A 17,948-nucleotide genomic window follows, 5' to 3' on the forward strand; every position below is an offset into this window, starting at 1 on the left:
CGACCCCGGGAAAACATCTGGAGCATGCGCAGAACGCAAAGTCTGATTCACCACGTGCTTCAGCGTCTACAAGCAGGTTTAGAGTGACTTTCAACCCAGTTATCTCAGGGTCTGAATCCGATCCGATCCAGTTCTTAGTCAGATTAAGGTGTCTACATGCACTTAATAACTCAGTCTGATTGTAATTTAGCCAATAATCTGATCCTTTCAGTGCTGCCTACATTATTTTTTGTCAGCTTTCCTTCCTGCTTTTGCCACAGCCACCGTGCTGCTGACTAGACCTCCAATTTGTGATTGGTCACCTGATGCCTACTCCAACCAATTTTACATAAGCGCCAAACATCCACAGTCAGAAAACCTGAGTTGAGTTGATAACCAACGTCATAGTAGCGCTTAGTGAGAACACCGTTGCTGGGGTTAGTTCAACTTGATCGCCTAAAGATACCGTGGATATGTTGAACCTGCTTCCACAGGTTCCGGGGAAGGACCATTGGGATTACTTTATTATAGTCTAAAACATAAAACCGTAACATTTTTTACATAATGTAATTACATGTATAAGCCAGCCGAGCTCAAGCCAACGACAAAACCCAAACAAATGACCCTCAAAACCTATTTCTACTCAGTATTCGGTCCAGCGTCGAGTGACTGCAGTAGTCGAGGGTATTTTTGTCTCTGACAGCAATCTACACTGACATGAACACAACTCCCGGGTGCACGTGCCAATATTCAGTGACGGTGACAGAACTGGGAGGGTGGGCTCAGCTCTCTTTTTGACATTGATCGACCATAATGCCTCACACGGAGAGTCCAACACTGACAGAATCAACTTCCAGGGAAGAGATTGATCAGTTTTTAGTTTTGCTAAAGACAGCTGACGGCTCACTCTCAGTGGTGCTGTGTGGAGCCGATGTCCACGGTCCAGTCAAAAGCATAAAGTACTCTGATTATCTGAGAAAGTCTTGATTTTCCAAAACTGGGGTCAAAAGCCTAGCCTGGGTGCCAGCCGAACTTAGCCCCGCCCATAAAAGTTTTGGTCGGGAAGTTCGGTCTGGCTCTGCTCAGTTGGGAAATCATTATGCCCGACCAAGAATTGGTCGGACCAATCAGATTGCCAGGGCGGGCTTTATACGATGATGGACAGATGATCAACAGGGACATTATCGACTACGTCACTACAGAGCTGAACACGGCTGCCGCTGGAGAGCTAGGGCGTGTAGATTCTGCCATCAAGTCTGTTCTACAGGATCTCCACATTGCATTAATTTTGAAAGACGAACAGAGGAACGCGATAAAGGCTTTTATCGATAGAAAAGATGTTTTTGCCGTCCTTCCTACAACAAGTGTGTGTCGCTTAATCTACGTCACATACTACGTTGCTCTGATTGGTTGTAGGTCTATCCACTTGAGCGAAGAGGCATTTTTTCTCCTGGTTCGGTTGAAACACGCCCCATACCCGAATCTCTATTGAGCGGTATCAGACTCACATTCTGACTAGAATCGTGAGTATGACGTAGTCAGGCTATCAAAAGCCTGCAGAATACAGTGGAATGCCGTACTGGGATGATTCTGAGTACACTGTAGTCCTCAGAGCAGAGAGGAAATACATTAGTTTGTTTTAGCAAGTGTACTTCCATTTAAAAACACTACTTTTAATGTAAAAAGCAGCACAATTATCAAATCAAATCAAATTAAATTTATTTATATAGCACATTTCATGTACAGAACAATTCAAAGTGCTTCACATAAAATAAAAGCATTGCAGCAGGGAGTGGAAGAAGCATTAAAAATACATAAAAGAATATAAAGAGAAATAAATAAAATCATTTAAATGAATTTAAAAACAAGCAACAGTCAAGATAAGTTCAAAGATATCGTGCAGATTTCATGCATAGACACATGATAACAGAAATGTTTTTAACCTGGATTTAAAAATGTCTCCATTTGGTGAAAGTTTAATCTCCACTGGCAGTTTGTTCCACTTGTTTGCAGCATAACAGCTAAATGCTGCTTCTTAACCATGTGTTTCTTTTTTATTATAGCTTCATTTATCACAGACAGATATGACAGTGGTACGGATCCTTTTTTTCCCCCATTATCTTTAACTCTCTGTGCACATATTCTAATGTGTCAAACTATTCCTTTAAAGTGACTTTTTGTCCTCTCAGATGTGCAGGTCGTGAAGCGCAGGGCCAGCCGAAAATACTCCCTGGGATCATCTCTGGATCCGGTGAGGCTGCGAGGAAACTGGCAGTGGTGCAGATTCTTTAACCTGAAAGAATTATTCACATCTCTTCCACTTCCCGCAGGAGAAGCCGAAGGATCTGTTTCGTCAGAGCGTTCTCCGCCTCCAACGTGCTGATAAGAAACACCGACTGTCTGCTTCCTGCTCACAGCTCCGGCCCCTGGAGGAGGTCAACGCCATCAACCAGGACAGCAAGCACAGGTAGGCTTGCCCCCAGCGTGTGTTTCATTAAAAGAGTGTGATATCGTCTGTAGGTTTGAGAAGAAGGTGAACTTTCCCTGGGTGCTCTGGCTAATCGTTAACTGGTGTCTCATAAAGCTGTTTAGACTTTATCAGGTGAAGCCAACGATCGGTCCTACTGTAAACAGACTGAAAAGGCCCCGAATAGAAAGCTTTTGTAGAGACGAATGTCACGATTTCATGGAGCACTTTCATCAAGAAAGAAAGAAAGAAAGAAAGAAAGAACACAACTTACACATTAAACAACACACGTTGAGACTTTCACATTCAGATCACACTTTTTCTGATGAAAGGTCAAGGACTGAGAGACAAAGCTGTTTAACCTGAAGTCCAGATGTCCAGGTTCAGTGCCGTCTTCAACATTAAAAGTCAGAAAAACTCCACGATGCCCAATAACTGAGTCTACAAGTCTGTGGAACTTTGCTGAAGACATTTAACACCTTTTAAAAGATAGCGTGGGGAGAGATTTTTAACCCTAACCCAAAGCTGCTTACCTTGAATGAGATCTGGTGACTGTGAGGGTTGCAACATTTGATTCACAGAGTCATTAAAGGGACAGTTCGCCTCTTTTGACATGAAGCTGTGTGACATCCCATATCAGCAACATCATTTATGAACATCTTCTTACCCCCTGCTGCGTCCTGTGAGCAGAGTTCCAGCCTCGTTTTGGTGTTGATGAAGGTAGTCCGGCTAGTTGGCTGGGGTTTAAAAAATAAAGCGTTTTGCTTCTCAGAACAATATGCGTTCAACAGAGTAATACATTTGCATCACAAAATGGTTCTCCAGGAAAAAGTCAGACCTCACAATCGGTTGGCCCTATTTTCTCTCCCTTCGTATCACTGCCTGCTGTGCAGACCGAGCAGTCCCCTGCTTCCCCTGCTTTAAATGCAGGTTAAAAACATTTCTCTTTCGGTGTGCTTATGGTTGAGTTTATATTTTTCTTTTCCCCCTCTTCTTTGATTGCTTTTAACTGTGTTTTAATTTTTATTCTATTTTTTTCTATTTAAATTGCTTGTTTTTATGATGCTTTATGCTGTTATTTTAAATGCCTTGTCCTTATGTAAAGCACATTGAGTTGCCTGTGGTATGAAATGCGCTATATAAATAAAGATGCCTTGCCTTCCGAGCAGCAAACACCGTAACAGGCGCGGCTGTCGGCAGGCGGCAGCAGGCAGTGATACGAAGGGAGAGGAAATAGGGCCAAGAGATTGTGAGTTCTGACTTTTTCCTGGAGAACCATTTTGTGATGCAAATGTATTACTCTGATGAACGCATATTGTTCTGAGAAGCAAAACGCTTTATTTTTTTAAACCCCAGCCAACTAGCCGGACTACCTTCATCAACACCAAAACGAGGCTGGAACTCTGCTCACAGGACGCAGCAAGGGGTAAGAAGATGTTCAGAAATGATGTTGCTGATATGGGATGTCACACAGCTTCATGTTAAAAGAGGCGAACTATCCCTTTAAGTCACTTGATTCCCTATGGATGGGATTATTGTCACACTGAAAGAGACAGCTGCCATCACGCTCATCTGTCAGAAAAACTAGATATTGATTTACAGTCTCTCCTTCTAAAGAGAAAAGTGGGTTAAAGTCTGTAAAATGAGCCTTATAGCTTCACAGAGTCTCTTCATCACTTCGCTGTGGAGGTCAACAGCTCATGGTTTTATTTGGCCACAGGTATTTTTGTTTTCCTGTGTACATGTGGCCAACACCAACATTTTACATTCATGCTCTGTCTTTCCGCGTAAAGCCAACTGAACTTACCTGTGATGGAATGCGCCGTCCTGAAACCATAGTTTCTGAACTATGGGTCCTGCTACCTGCCTACAAAGGCGGGGTATTGTCTTGACTGTGGCCAGGTGGAAGTGTCAGCTCTGCCTGCGTTGGTATCTGGGGAATGCCAGACAGATAGCTGGTGCTGCTTCAGCACCGGCGCTTGGGGCGGGGAGAAGGAGCGCTCGGAAGAACTTGTGGGAACTCGTCCGCCTCTACCCGGGGAGGAGAGGAAGGAGAGGATCAGGGGGCAGGGAGGAACCGCAGCGGGGGAAGGCAGAACATTACAGCTTCCCAGCTGTTGTCTGTTGGTGTTGATTTGGACCACAAACCGTAGAACATGCCCGGGACGAATGAGCTGTGACTCCAACAGACAGGTAGGAAGGACGGTGCCTGGTTCTGACTTTAAAAAAACAACGAGCCGCTTTGGTTCATTAACGCTGAATGTTACAAGTTTGGACTTTTCTTTAGACTGATTGATTGTTTTTTTTTTTTTTCCCCCAACATTGGATCCACTTACCAAGCTGTTTGAAATCTTTACGAGCAAATGTACTGGGCAGCGCTTCTACTTTCGGGTTGTTGTTACCTGTAGCCTCCAGCTACCTGTTGCGCAACTCTCTGGCACCGGTGAGATTTGGACTCTTTGGACTCATATGCTCGGTTTCAGCCCTAATGGCGCTGGCCTCAGTTAGCGGTTGGTATAACTCCAAGTGTCAGATCACAGAGATGAAGTATCTGGTCGGTCTGCAGAAAATAGTTAGAAACAATGCAGTGTGTGGTGTCGTGTTGCATTTCACAACAGTGGCACTTCAGATCATTGCACAGGTGTTTCTGGTGCGCTGCCTGGACCAACGCCCCTTAAACAGGATCTTATACCTTCTTTACCTCATAGCAAATCTCTAAACTGTGATTCCTCTGGATCTCTGAGTGTTTTTGGGCCTTTTTAACAGTTTATTCCGACGCATTCAGCTAAATCAGAGTAAGGTTTATGTGTATTTTTTAAATGTTTGGCTGTGGCTTAGACAAAAGAAACCATAAAATTTGCGGTCCTGACTTTTGTGAAATTCTGAATATTCATTTGTACAATCTTCCCAATCAAGAAAGCAATTTCTTAATAATAAAAAAGAAAATTCAAATTTTGGAGCCATAACATTTAGATTTAGAACGTTTTGAATTTGGTCTGAAAATGGAGAATGGAAAGACCTTCTTTCTTTAAGGCGAGACACTACAGGTGAATAGGGTAATATTTTAAAATAATAGATATCACCATGAAACTTCCTCAGTTGATTACTTATACAAGTATGAAAAACAAATTTATTGCAAGTTTTAGAAATTTGGATGTTTAATTATGCAAATTAGGCATTATCTCATTAAATATGCGCACATTTGCATATATTTCCAGAAGATAGATCTGAACATGTGATAAAGCCAGGTGCAAAATTCTATTTTCATTTTGTTTAGACACAAAATGAAAAGAAAATTACAGAGGGATTTCAGGATATCTGCTTTCATTTCCTAGGAAATCAAAATATACAGCCCATAGCCTAAAAAACATCAATTTTCGCCATATTTTTTTATTATAATGTCACATAAATCAGGCCAGGAATGATATATCAACAAATCCTTCTGTAAATATCTTCAGAATACTGCTAAGTGTATAACTGGAAAGTTTGGTGTTAGTAGGTGCTCCATAGGCTGAGATATTGATACTGGAAAAATACAAATAACTGATTTTGAGAAAACGGCATTTAAAGATTTAAATATTGGAATTCATTTTGGTCAATTTGGGCGAAACGTACTGCCGCGATTAAACAAAATGTGATGAAATAAACATTTTAATTTATGTTTTGAAATAACACATATTGAAGGAGTAGACTGGCCCAAAATCTATGACCACTGCATGAAAAATCCCTGTTTTTGCCCGCCGTGTCTCGCCTTAAGCACTAAAGTTGGTGCTGTTACTAATGTGTTTTCAGAGTGAGTTTCAACAGAAGGAGGTTGAATGTCCTCTGAGGTCCACTGCCTGGTTCTGTATTCAGGCGGCAGCTGGGCAGAGACTGCACGGTGGCCCTGAAAGGCCAGTAGTTTAAGCACCACTGGAGATATGGAGGTCATGTCCTTGTTGTTTGTTTCAGAGCTCAGGAGGATGTAACAGCCTCAGGGGACTTTGAAATGTTGACAGCATATGGACGGTTTTCAGAACGTGTTTCATTATGTTTACAATTTGCATTTAAAACTTAGAAAATTGATAAATGATGGATTTTTATTTTCGACTGAATTTTATTTATTTATTCTTTAAAACTGTGAGTGGTTCAGATTTATAAAGTTATGTTTTGGTTTTAAGGCATTACTTGATTTTCAGCAAAGGTCTCTGAAACGGCTTCCTGAAATGTTGTAAGGGAGTATAAACTAGAAACTAATTTCAAGAAACATTAAAGATAAACAACTGACATTTTTCTAGTTTTTTTTTTTTTTAATTCCTGTTTATGTAATAAGAAACTCTTTTTATAGGAGTACTGAAGAAGTTTAATGAGTTCTTATTAAAAGCAAAATTAACTACGTCATCCAAAACTGCCATAATGTTGAACTGATACAAAGATAAAGAGTTATATCACTTTAAAGTATATATTACCCCAAAGTTTGGACACTTTGGAAAATTGTGCATACAAATCTGAACACAATGTTTTGCAAATCTCTCAACCCAACTTTTAACTCTTAGTAGAACATAGAAAACATGTTGAGTGAGGCAGCAACGCCTTTTAAAAAGCTGGGACAACAAAAAAACTGGAAAAGTGGTTCTAAAAAAGCATGTTTTGGTTTAAAAATTGCACCTTGGGCAGAAGTAAAGATGTACAGGGGTTTAACACTCTGAGGAAAAATGCCCAGAAATTGCTCCACAATTTCAGAATGATGTTCCTGAACGTAAAAGTGTGAATAATTTAAATATTCCATCATCTCAACGCTACATAATATAATCAAAGGATGAAAGGAGCACGGCTGAAAAATATATGGGGTGCCCATGATCTTCGGGCCCTCAGGCATCACTGCATGGGCACATCCAAAAATCATAGTCTGTGACCACAGTGCCATCCACAGATGCAGGTAAAAGCTCTATCGTGTGAAGGAGAAGCCTTATATGAACACGATCCAGAAACACCGGGTGGAACACAGGTGGAAAACTCTTCTTCTGTAGCCAGAAGAATTGAATTTTGAAATTGTTTTGAGGGGAAATTAAGGACTAAAAAGGAGAGGGACCATCCAGCTTGTTGTCAGCACTTAAAGGGATAATCCGGAGTAAAATGCACTTTAGATCAATTTACGGGATGTTGGGAGTACATACGTTGAGTTGACATCAAAATCATGTCATTCGGATGTGTTTTGAGAATTTCGATTTGACCGTTTTTAGCCAAAAGTCGTTAGCCTGGAAGTGAATGGGGCAAATCATGTCAACGCTACAAAACGCTATTTTTATACCTCTTCTACAGCTCCAACCAACATAACACTTACGTGGTAGTGAGTAGAGGGTCCCTAAAGCCAAACCGAAGTGTCCCGAGGTCTTCATGTGGTCGGATAGAGAGTCCAGAATGAATTTAATCAAGCCAGTATCTTTCCGGAAATGCGTCTGCTGCAGCTGCCGCTACAGACCGTGGTGAAGTTGGTTTGATATTGGTTTGAAAAAAAAGACACCTTATTTCCTTATTGTGAATATCTGTTGAATATCCAATATGCAAATATAATATACAAAATGTAGCGGTGACATGATATGCCCCCGTCACTTCCAGGCTAACGACTTTTGGCTAAAAACGGTCAAATCGAAATTCTCAAAACACATCCGAATGACATGATTTTGATGTCAACTCAACGTATGTACTCCCAACATCCCGTAAATTGATCTAAAGTGCATTTTACTCCGGATTATCCCTTTAATTCAAAAGCCTGTATCATCGATGGTATGGGGATGCATTAGAGACTTTGTAAGTAGTAATTTACACCTCAGCATATGCTCCCGTCACGTTTTTCAGAGAAGGCCTTGGATATTTCACCAAGACAATGCTTAACCGCATCCATTGCAACGGCATGGCTCCATTTGAGAAGAGTCGAGGTGCTCGACTGGCCTGACTGCAGTGTTAAAAAAACTAAAAGAAAGAAGAAGAAGAAGGCCGAGGACTGATGGGCAGCTAGAATCCTATATTAGACAAGAATGAGACGGCGTTGCTCCCCCAAAAGTCCATAATCCCGTAATCCTCAGCAGACGATTACGGGCTGTTCTTAAAGGGACAGTTCGCCTCTTTTGAAATGAAGCTGTATGACATCCCATATCAGCAACATCATTTCTGAACATCTTCTTACCCCCTGCTGCGTCCTGTGAGCAGAGTTCCAGCCTCGTTTTGGTGTTGATGAAGGTAGTCCGGCTAGTTTGCTAGGGTCCCGAAAATAAAGCCTTTTGCTTCTCAAAACAATATGCGTTCAACAGAGTAATACATTTGCATCACAAAATGGTTCTCCAGGAAAAAGTCAGACCTCACAATCCCTTGGCCCTATTTTCTCTCCCTTCGTATCACTGCCTGCTGCCGCCTGCCGACAGCCGCGCCTGTTACGGTGTTTGCTGCTCGGAAGCAGGGGACTGCTCGGTCTGCACTTCGGTCTGCACGGTTTACACAGCAGGCAGTGATACGAAGGGAGAGAAAATAGGGTCAAGGGATTGTGAGGTCTGACTTTTTCCTGGAGAACAGCTTGTTTACACCACTGATACATACATATTACCTTTGTTCACCTCCGTTAAACTACTGTACACATGAAATGCTACACAATGCTTAACATGGCCCAGTCCCAACTTTTTTTGAGATATGTTAGTGCTGTCAACTCAAAGATTTACGCATAGTTTTCTTGAAATAGTAAAACGTCTCACTTTCAACACTTGATATGTTTTCTTTTGTGAAGCAAATGTATGAGATCTGCAAATCACTGTGTTCTGTGGTGCAGGATTTGTTGCATTGGCTTTGAATTTGTGTTAAGATGCCAATATCTACTAGATTGGTGACTTAAATGGCAGTATGGGAACAAAAACCCAGTATGTTAATTTTATTTTAATAATGTTAATAGTGATGTCCAGGATCAAATCAGGATAACTAAGTCATTTTCTCATGGCTGCTTTGAGCACAACCCATCACATACATGTGATTTCTTACATTTATTCTATTCGTGTTCCAGAAGGAGACGGGTACATGTGTATGTTTCGTATAGATGGTTCATATGACCACTGTGAGTTGTCTCTTTAGGCCTCTGTGAGCTCTTTTGTGTTTTCAGAGACAGGAAAGTGGAAACTCAGGGAGGAAGGAAGGAGGAAAATGAGGCAGGCTATTGAAAGGCAGTTAGTTTCTCTGGTGTTAATGACAGACCCAGACCTTGGCCTTGTGCTGCTTTGTGTTGAAGGGAAAAACTTGGCACCGCAATCTGCGGCTCTCTGCTGTTTTGTGTCGTAGCCACAAATCACCTCTTTGCTCTCATTTTTCAGCAAGAGGAGGAGTGTCAGCGCTTACCTCAGCCAGCTCAAGGTAAGAGGTCAACCGAGCGTTAACTCACTTGCTTTCCTCACTTGATTTCCACTGCTTGCTCTTGTTTTTCCCTCCATGTTGCCCTTGAAAGCCTTCCTCATACAAAATGTGGGCAGAGAAAACGTTCAGGCAGAGTAACCGTGGTGTTTGCTGAGCTGCAGCTGTGTGTGTTGTAGTTGTTTGGTGGTCGGAGAGAGATGGACTCACTGAAGAAGGAGCTGGAAGAAGAGCTGAAGCTGAGCACTGAGGACCTGAGGAGCCATGCGTGGTACCACGGACCGCTGAGCCGGGAGGTGCTCATTAGACCGCACTATTCATACTTTATTTGCACTTAAAGGGATAGTTCGCCTCTTTTGACATGAAGCTGTATGACATCCCATATCAGCAACATCATTTATGAACATCTTCTTACCCCCTGTTGCGTCCTGTGAGCAGAGTTCCAGCCTCGTTTTGGTGTTGACGAAGGTCGTCCGGCTAGTTTGCTGGGGTTTAAAAAATAAAGCGTTTTGCTTCTCAAAACAATATGTGTTCAAAAGAGTAATACATTTGCATCACAAAATGGTTCTCCAGGAAAAGTCAGACCTCACAATCGCTTGGCCCTATTTTCTCTCCCTTCGTATCACTGCCTGCTGTGTAGACCCGAAGTGCAGACTGAGCAGCAAACACCGTAACAGGTGCGGCTATCGCTAGGTTGCTGAACGCATTGATATGAAGGGAGGCAAAACGGCGCCAAGCGATTGTGAGGTCTGACTTTTTCCTGGAGAACGATTTTGTGATGCAAATGTATTACTCTTTTGAATGCATATTGTTTTGAGAAGCAAAACGCTTTATTTTCGGGACCCCAGCAAACTAGCCGGACTACCTTCATCAACACCAAAACGAGGCTGGAACTCTGCTCACAGGACGCAGCAGGGGGTAAGAAGATGTTCATAAATGATGTTGCTGATATGGGATATCATACAGCTTCATGTCAAAAGAGGCGAACTATCCTTTTAATGAAATCTTTTTAGTGCGCACACAAATCCGCAGAATAAACTAGACGATTCTTTGGGAAACGTGCTTGGCTGTTATCTTATGAAGAGACTCGTCTCTACACAGTGAAGGAAATTGCCAGTAGCTCAAGTTAGCATATAGACTGTGATCTGGTTATGCTCAGAAGTAACACAGTCGATTAAAAAGCAAAAAAAAAAGAGATATTAACCTGTTTTTTGTTTTCTTTCTGAAAAAAACAATAATCTGCCGTGTTGTCCATTTGCTGCACACCGCAGTGTTTTCCCTTAAATAGTTTAGTTAACATACGACAAGTCCAAATTAGGGTTTTAGACGTACCAAGAAAAAAAAAAAGGTCACACTTACTATTTAAAAGCATTCCACAAATCATCTTAGAATGAATTACTGACTCAGTCGTTGTTTTTGAATGGATTAAACTATAATGTGTTAATGACTGGGTTTCAGTGCTGGTTGGCAGACTTTTGTAACCTTTGATGATGTAACCTGCTTCTTTGTTTCCCCTGGTTATCTGGTACATATGCTGAGCTATAGAAAGCTGAAAGCTACTGTGAAATGTAAAAAATAAATCCTATTAGCCAAGGTTCACCGAGTTTACTGACACATAAGCCATTATAATATGAATCAAAGGGTTGTTTTCTTAAAAAAAACAACCCAAAAGACTCAAAAAAAAAAAAAAATCAAATCAAATTTATTTGTAGCACATTTCATGTCTAAAACAATTCAAAGTGCTTCACATAAAATAAAAGCATTGCAGCAGGGAGTGTTAGAAGCATTAAAATACATAAAAGAATATAAAGAGAAACAAATAAAATAATTTAAATGAATTTAAAAACAAGCAACAGTCCAGATAAGTTCAAAGATATCGTGCAGATTTCATGCATAGACACATGAGAACAGAAATGTCTTTAACCTGGATTTAAAAATGTCTCCATTTGGTGAAAGTTTAATCTCCACTGGCAGTTTGTTCCACTTGTTTGCACTATAACAGCTAAATGCTGCTTCTCCATGTTTAGTCTGGACTCTGGACTGGACCAGCTGACCTGAGTCCTTGGATCTAAGAGCTCTGCTGGCTTTATATTCTCTGAATCTTCCCCTTCAGATTTGAATGAATCAGATTTCTACGACAGGCCTAGAAATCTGATTCATTTCTAGGCCTGTCGTAACTATAACGTTGTTGCTTGAATGCAGTTATTTGAGATGATTTTCAACACTTTGGGTAACCTTGACATCCGGAAATGGGAGTCATAGATGAGTCCAAACACCGCAGGGCTTATGTCGGCATACTTTGGTTTGTTGCTAAAGATGAAGATGATCATGATTTATGACAAACATTTGATCCAACACTTTTATTTTAGCACCTCGTGTAATGCGATAAACATTAACTGAAAACAGATAGTGATGCAGCTTACTCAACATCCCAACAAAACTATATTTTATTGGATTATCTGCATTAGACTGAATTTGTTTTGCCTACACCGCAAGGGACTGGTATCAACTTAGTGTGCCAACATTTTCTATTTATCCGCACTCACACTTGATCTGTATAGAGTTTGATGTCAGAGTGTGAAGCTGACCAAGTTAACCTGCTGACTTGTCTCCAGGCTGCAGAGTCTCTCTTTGAGAGGGACGGTGACTTCCTCGTCCGTGACTCGAGCTCGGCCCCCGGCGACTATGTTTTAAGTTGCTTCTGGAACAACGGCCCGCTGCACTTTAAGATCATACGAGTGATCCTTCGGCCCAAAAAGGTGCGTTCACATCATGTGTGCCCTCGCAAAGTAAACTGCACTGGAAAAAATCAAAGTCTTACCAAGTATATTTGTCTCATTTCTACTCCAAATATCTCATTACACTTAATATAAGACACAACTGCCTAACAAGTACCATTTCAGCCAGATATAGGGACTTGTTTGAGGTCAATACATCTGGAATATCTTGTTAAATGAAAAAGTCTTGAAAACAAATTGTTTTGAGTCGGATTTCATATGAAACAAGCTTTTTTTTTTTTTTTACATTTGAAGAGGTTTTTAAGCTAATTTCAAGATCACTTTTATCTCAAAAGTCCTAAATATCACATTTTATTTCAAGAAATCTGGACAAGCCGATTTTCACTAGTTCCATTGGCAGATTTTTTTTGCTTATTTCAAGCAAAAACGTCTTTTATTTGTTGTTTTCTTAACTTATTTTTGGAGGGGGATTTTTTTCCAGTGTGATGTTTGCATTTAGTTTTTCTTTGTTGATTAATGAGCAACTACAGAGTTTTTTTTTCTGTTTTTATAGTGATGTTGATTTAATCTGTGTGGGTTTTTTATTCATAGTTGTGCCAAACGAGTCATAAGAAGATGTCATCATGACATCATCGAATTGGTGAAAGCTACTATCTGGCATTTTTCAAACTAAATGATAAGTGAGATATAAGTTGCAGTATAACTGCAATATTTGTCATAATAACACCCTCAAAACTTCATTAATAATGTCAATTTGAGCTAAAGGCAGGTTCTTTTTTTCATCATGGCTCTGTGCTGAAACATTTGGTAATTAATTAACATTAATAAAAAAAATTTTATTCTGCCGTGACCATCGTGAGGTGTGATGACTGCTATGCATACACACTGATCTTTGCTGAACTGCAGCTACAATAGCCAACAGTTTGGCCTCCTTTTTCTGCTCTAAAGGCTCTGCTTGATATATTGTGTTTGCCTCCATCTGCGCGACAGGGCTACTCTCGGGAGCTGTTCCAGTTTGAGGAGGATCGCTTTGACAATGTTCCCGCTCTGATCCGATTCTATGTGGGCGGACGCCGACCCATATCCCAGGCTTCAGGTGCTATTATCTTCCACCCAATCACAAGGACCCTTCCTCTGCGTGTCATCGGCGAGCGACACGAAGAGCTCAAAAGCAGCAGCACCAGCAGCAGCAGCGGCGGTACAGGTGCAGGGAGAGAAAAACAGACTGATCACAGCAAAAGATTCAGCTTCAGCTCGACACACAGCAACACACTGCAGGTCATCAATCCACTGCTAAGGTTGGAGCAACTGTGGTTTTGTGCGTATTTTACAACCCCAGTACGAAAAAAGTGAAAAATGTAAAGTGTAAACAAAAACAGAATGTGATGATGAGCAAATCTCATAAACGCATATATTTTATTTAAGGCTGGGCAACGATTAAAATTTTTAATCTAATTAATCGCATGATTTCACCGATTAATTGCATTTGTACGCAGAATCCAAAAATGAATTCAAATATAGTGAATTTAGTTTTATTTTAAATGTGCTGCCTTATGAATGAAAGTGCCATAACATTTGTTGTGCAAACACACTTTTAACATCAGCATCTTTCTGTTAAAAGATGCTGATGTTATGTACTGGAGATGATTGAATATTCAAAGTTTTACACAGTTTTAGACATGAAGAGCATTCGTCCTTTAACCCTTCCATAATTTGTAGATGCAGGGTTTTTTTTTTTTTTTTTTTTTTTAAGATTGCTGATCCTCTGCCAGTTAGTACCATGACTGGCATGGTACTAACATCCTGCTAGTTTCTTTTTAGTACCGCATACCGTTCCTACTTTTTTTTTTTCCTACTTATCTAATATTTTTCATAGAATAGAAAAATGTCTCACTTTAGCATTCTTTGTGTTTTCGATGTTCTATTGTGGATGAAATATTGGTTTATGAGATTGGCAAATCGTAGCGTTTTATTATCATTTACATTTAACAGAATGTCTCAACTCTTTTGGAACTGGTGTTGTACATATATAATGTGCAGCGCTGACACATGCTGCATCTAAATCAAACGGGTACAAACATGCAACCAAACTTTGTTCCATGTGTGGCAGGAGTGGCAGCCAACCTGCTAACCTGCAGAATGTTGGACGGAGACCTTCACTTCAGTCTGCACAGTCTGACAGCAACCTGCAAACTGGTACATATTAACACGTGTCCTATATATATATATATATATATGCATGTGCCTCTCACTACACTGAAAAAAACAACTCATAAGATTTACTTAAAAAACCCTCTGTAAGTATTTGCAGTCAAATGATTTAAGTAATATTTAATGCTCCAATATCAACACTTGCCAGTATCAAGTACATTTTACTTACCATAAAACACAACAGTTTTGAAGATATTAACATTTACTTAATTACATCTAAGTTTTAATTAAGTAAAGTCTACTTGTTTTTCATAATTTTACTCAATTTTAAGTAAATGTTATATATCTGTAGTATTTGCTGTTATGAAGTAACTTAGTAGATTTTAACGATACACTTTCAGAGTAAAGTTTATGTAGTATTTCTAGGTTTATGTACATACAACTATTAAACATTTAAATTGTATGAGGAAACCTAAGTAAAACTTACTCTTCCCCCATAATTCATGTATTACGTTAATAAAATGTTTCATTTTACATCAGAAGCTCGAGTTCTTACTGAATCTTAAAAATACAAGGTAGAAATTATGACAGTTACTCTTAGAGTTTACTTCACCAAAAAGTCACTTTTTTCAGTGCACTAATTTCTAATGTCCAGCTCTTTTGCCGAACAGAGCACCTTATATACAAATTTTTGCCATTTCTAGTGTGCCAGGTCTGATGTTAAGCACAAAATTATGCAAAAAATGATTAAATCAATAGTTATTATTATTATTATCATTCACATTTGTTTGGCTTTATGAAAGAAACCACTGAGCTCTTTACTAATGAAAATTGTGCACAAAATGCAGATTAAGAGAACTAAGACAAAACCACCACACAGTATTTACCACATTAAGTTGGAATGAGCTGCAAACTTGTTTTTAGGTTGTGAAAGAGCACTTTTACCCATCATTTACAGGCCTTTGGGGAGACAAAATACATTTGTGAAGCTGTTTTAAAGCTTTCTGTGGCTCCTTAGGGAGCTGTGCTTGAAGAACTTTGCATTTTAGAAACTGAGAAGTGCCCGCTGTCCACTTTGTATTTCTGTTTTGTAGTCTTGGTGCTTTCAGGGACATTAACCACCACAGCCATATGGTTAATTTAAGTGCAGGTTGTTGGGGACAAACAAATATTTGTTTTGCTGAACTGAACCTGGTCCTGATCGACCTGCGATGCTCGATATCACATTAACAGCTCTGAAAGTTAAAAGCAGAGGCAACTTTAGGATGCTCTGCTTTTAAAACGTTTTATGGATATTAGAACTTCATCAGAAATACGATGCTTAAGAGAGTGAATAAAGGAGATGAAATGTTAAGGAAATAAGACCTAATCCCACTTCCTCTCCTTGGCCCTACCACCGGGCTCTAAGAGATAAGCCCCTGTTTTGGGTTTGATGGCTTCCATAGCCCAGGTCTGAAGGCCTGATGGCCACTTTTTCTTTATCCAGTAACATGAAGGCATGGCAATTTTATTTATAGAGCACAATTCATACACAAGGCAATTCAAAGTGCTTCACAGCTACACAAGAAGGCAATAAAATCATTAAAAAATAATAATAAGAATTAAAAATAAGAATTAAAAAACCCATTAAAAATAATCATTAATTCATTCATTTAAAAGTGAAGAGTGCAGATAAAATACTTTCAATAAAATACTTACAGCTAAACAGAAGTGTTTTCAGCCTGGATTTAAACATTGTCAGAGCTGAGGCCTGTCTCACATCTTCTGGAAGACTGTTCCAGATGTTAGGAGCATCAAACTGAAACGCAGCCTCACCTCACTGAAAAGCGCCACTTTATCCTTTAAACATGGATGGTTAGGGCCGAGGGTTTAATTGGGATTGGGCTTGAGCACTCTTACAGGAGTATTTCCTCAAAAGAAGTGTGTGATTTAGGTTTCTGAGGATGGAAGGATTCTGCGGATTTATCTAAATGAGGGAATTAGATTCATACTGTAAGTGTTGCACTTAAAGGCAATGGAGTCAGGCGGCTAGATTAGATGCTGTTAGTTAAATTGGTATTCATTTAACAAAAAAGGTGCAGCACAGAACTGCTAAACTGGATTTAAGGTCATTTAGAGACGGAGACGACGATGGATTAAAAAGCCAGTCGGCCAATAAATCATAATATTCTTTAAAACAATGTTTTAAAAAAAACAGTGTTGCTAATAACAATATCAGCGTAGGTTTCACCAGCTTGAGCGTAATATGATGAGTGCCCTTTCTGTTCCTGTTTTTCATTCAGGTGTTCCCCAGAACACTCAGTCGGAGGACGCTGGCCCCGCCCCCATCTCCCCGGTGTTTCGCACAGGCAGCGAACCCCTGCTGAGCCCACGACCACACCACACTCGTCCCTCCCATCCAGGTAAATTGCAAATGTGAGCTCATTCCTAGTTTTTCTTTGACCGGGAGAAAAAAAAGTTATCCATCTGAACTATGTCCTGTGTGCCTGCAGGTGGTGGTGTAACTTTGAGAGGTTCAGATGGGCAGCTGCACCCCAGAGCTCCTCCTAAACCTCTCAGGGTCTCTGCCGTCTTCACCAACATCGTACCTCCCCCACCCAAAGACCGGGATGAAGACCCTTCTTATTTCTACGATGAGCTGGTTATACGGGTAAGAATGTCCTCTTTGCTCCATCTGTCACCATTCTTAAATTATATGTAAAGGCAAGACAAGGCAGGTTTATTTGTACAGCACAATTCAACAACAAGGCAAGATTCAAAGTGCTTTACAGATACATTAAAAAAGTTTTGAGCTTTATTCAAACGCAGCTGAAAATAGGTGTGTCTTCAGCCTGGACTTAAACACACTGAGTGTTTCAGCTGATCTGAGGCTTTCTGGGAGTTTGTTCCAGACATGCGGAGGCTCTCCAGACTACCTGAAAACAGTTTAAATCCTGTGGTGTTTGTGTCCAGGTGCCACAGTCGAGGCTGAAGGGCCACGTGGAGCGATTGCGTGCGGAGGAGAAGTGGCAGAGCCGTGCACGCCTCACGGAGACTTCCTTTGGGTTACTGGAGGCCCAGACGAGCGAAGCATCATCCCAGCTGCTGTTTGACAAAGAGCCCCAGAGGAAGGCAGCGGAGGAAGGGGAGGACTGGCATTTTGAACGGCCACATGTTCGTATGAATAACATTTACCTCAGTTTGTTGTATCATTTGTTTCTGTTATGAGTGGATAAAGCCATGGGCCATGCAGGGTAGTAGTTTGA

General features: G+C 40.4%; 1 protein-coding gene across 2 annotated transcripts in view; it reads left to right on the forward strand.

The window, feature by feature from the left end:
* The window catches only part of sh2d3a (SH2 domain containing 3A), a 32,446-nt gene that overhangs the window by 6,626 nt on the left and 7,872 nt on the right, over window positions 1-17,948 (forward strand). Inside the window, exons 4-14 of one of the 2 annotated variants that reach the window (XM_075462530.1) lie at window positions 2,043-2,072; window positions 2,169-2,230; window positions 2,310-2,446; window positions 9,778-9,817; window positions 9,994-10,110; window positions 12,430-12,573; window positions 13,543-13,850; window positions 14,663-14,748; window positions 16,986-17,105; window positions 17,196-17,353; window positions 17,656-17,856. In XM_075462530.1, the coding sequence (XP_075318645.1) occupies window positions 2,043-2,072; window positions 2,169-2,230; window positions 2,310-2,446; window positions 9,778-9,817; window positions 9,994-10,110; window positions 12,430-12,573; window positions 13,543-13,850; window positions 14,663-14,748; window positions 16,986-17,105; window positions 17,196-17,353; window positions 17,656-17,856 (1,403 nt within the window). Of the gene's footprint in view, window positions 1-2,042; window positions 2,073-2,168; window positions 2,231-2,309; window positions 2,447-4,403; window positions 4,640-9,777; window positions 9,818-9,993; window positions 10,111-12,429; window positions 12,574-13,542; window positions 13,851-14,662; window positions 14,749-16,985; window positions 17,106-17,195; window positions 17,354-17,655; window positions 17,857-17,948 lie in introns of those variants that run through there. The other variant, XM_075462531.1, reaches the window with a different exon arrangement.

This window comes from Odontesthes bonariensis, chromosome 4, assembly GCF_027942865.1.
Source record: "Odontesthes bonariensis isolate fOdoBon6 chromosome 4, fOdoBon6.hap1, whole genome shotgun sequence".
NCBI lineage: Eukaryota > Metazoa > Chordata > Actinopteri > Atheriniformes > Atherinopsidae > Odontesthes > Odontesthes bonariensis.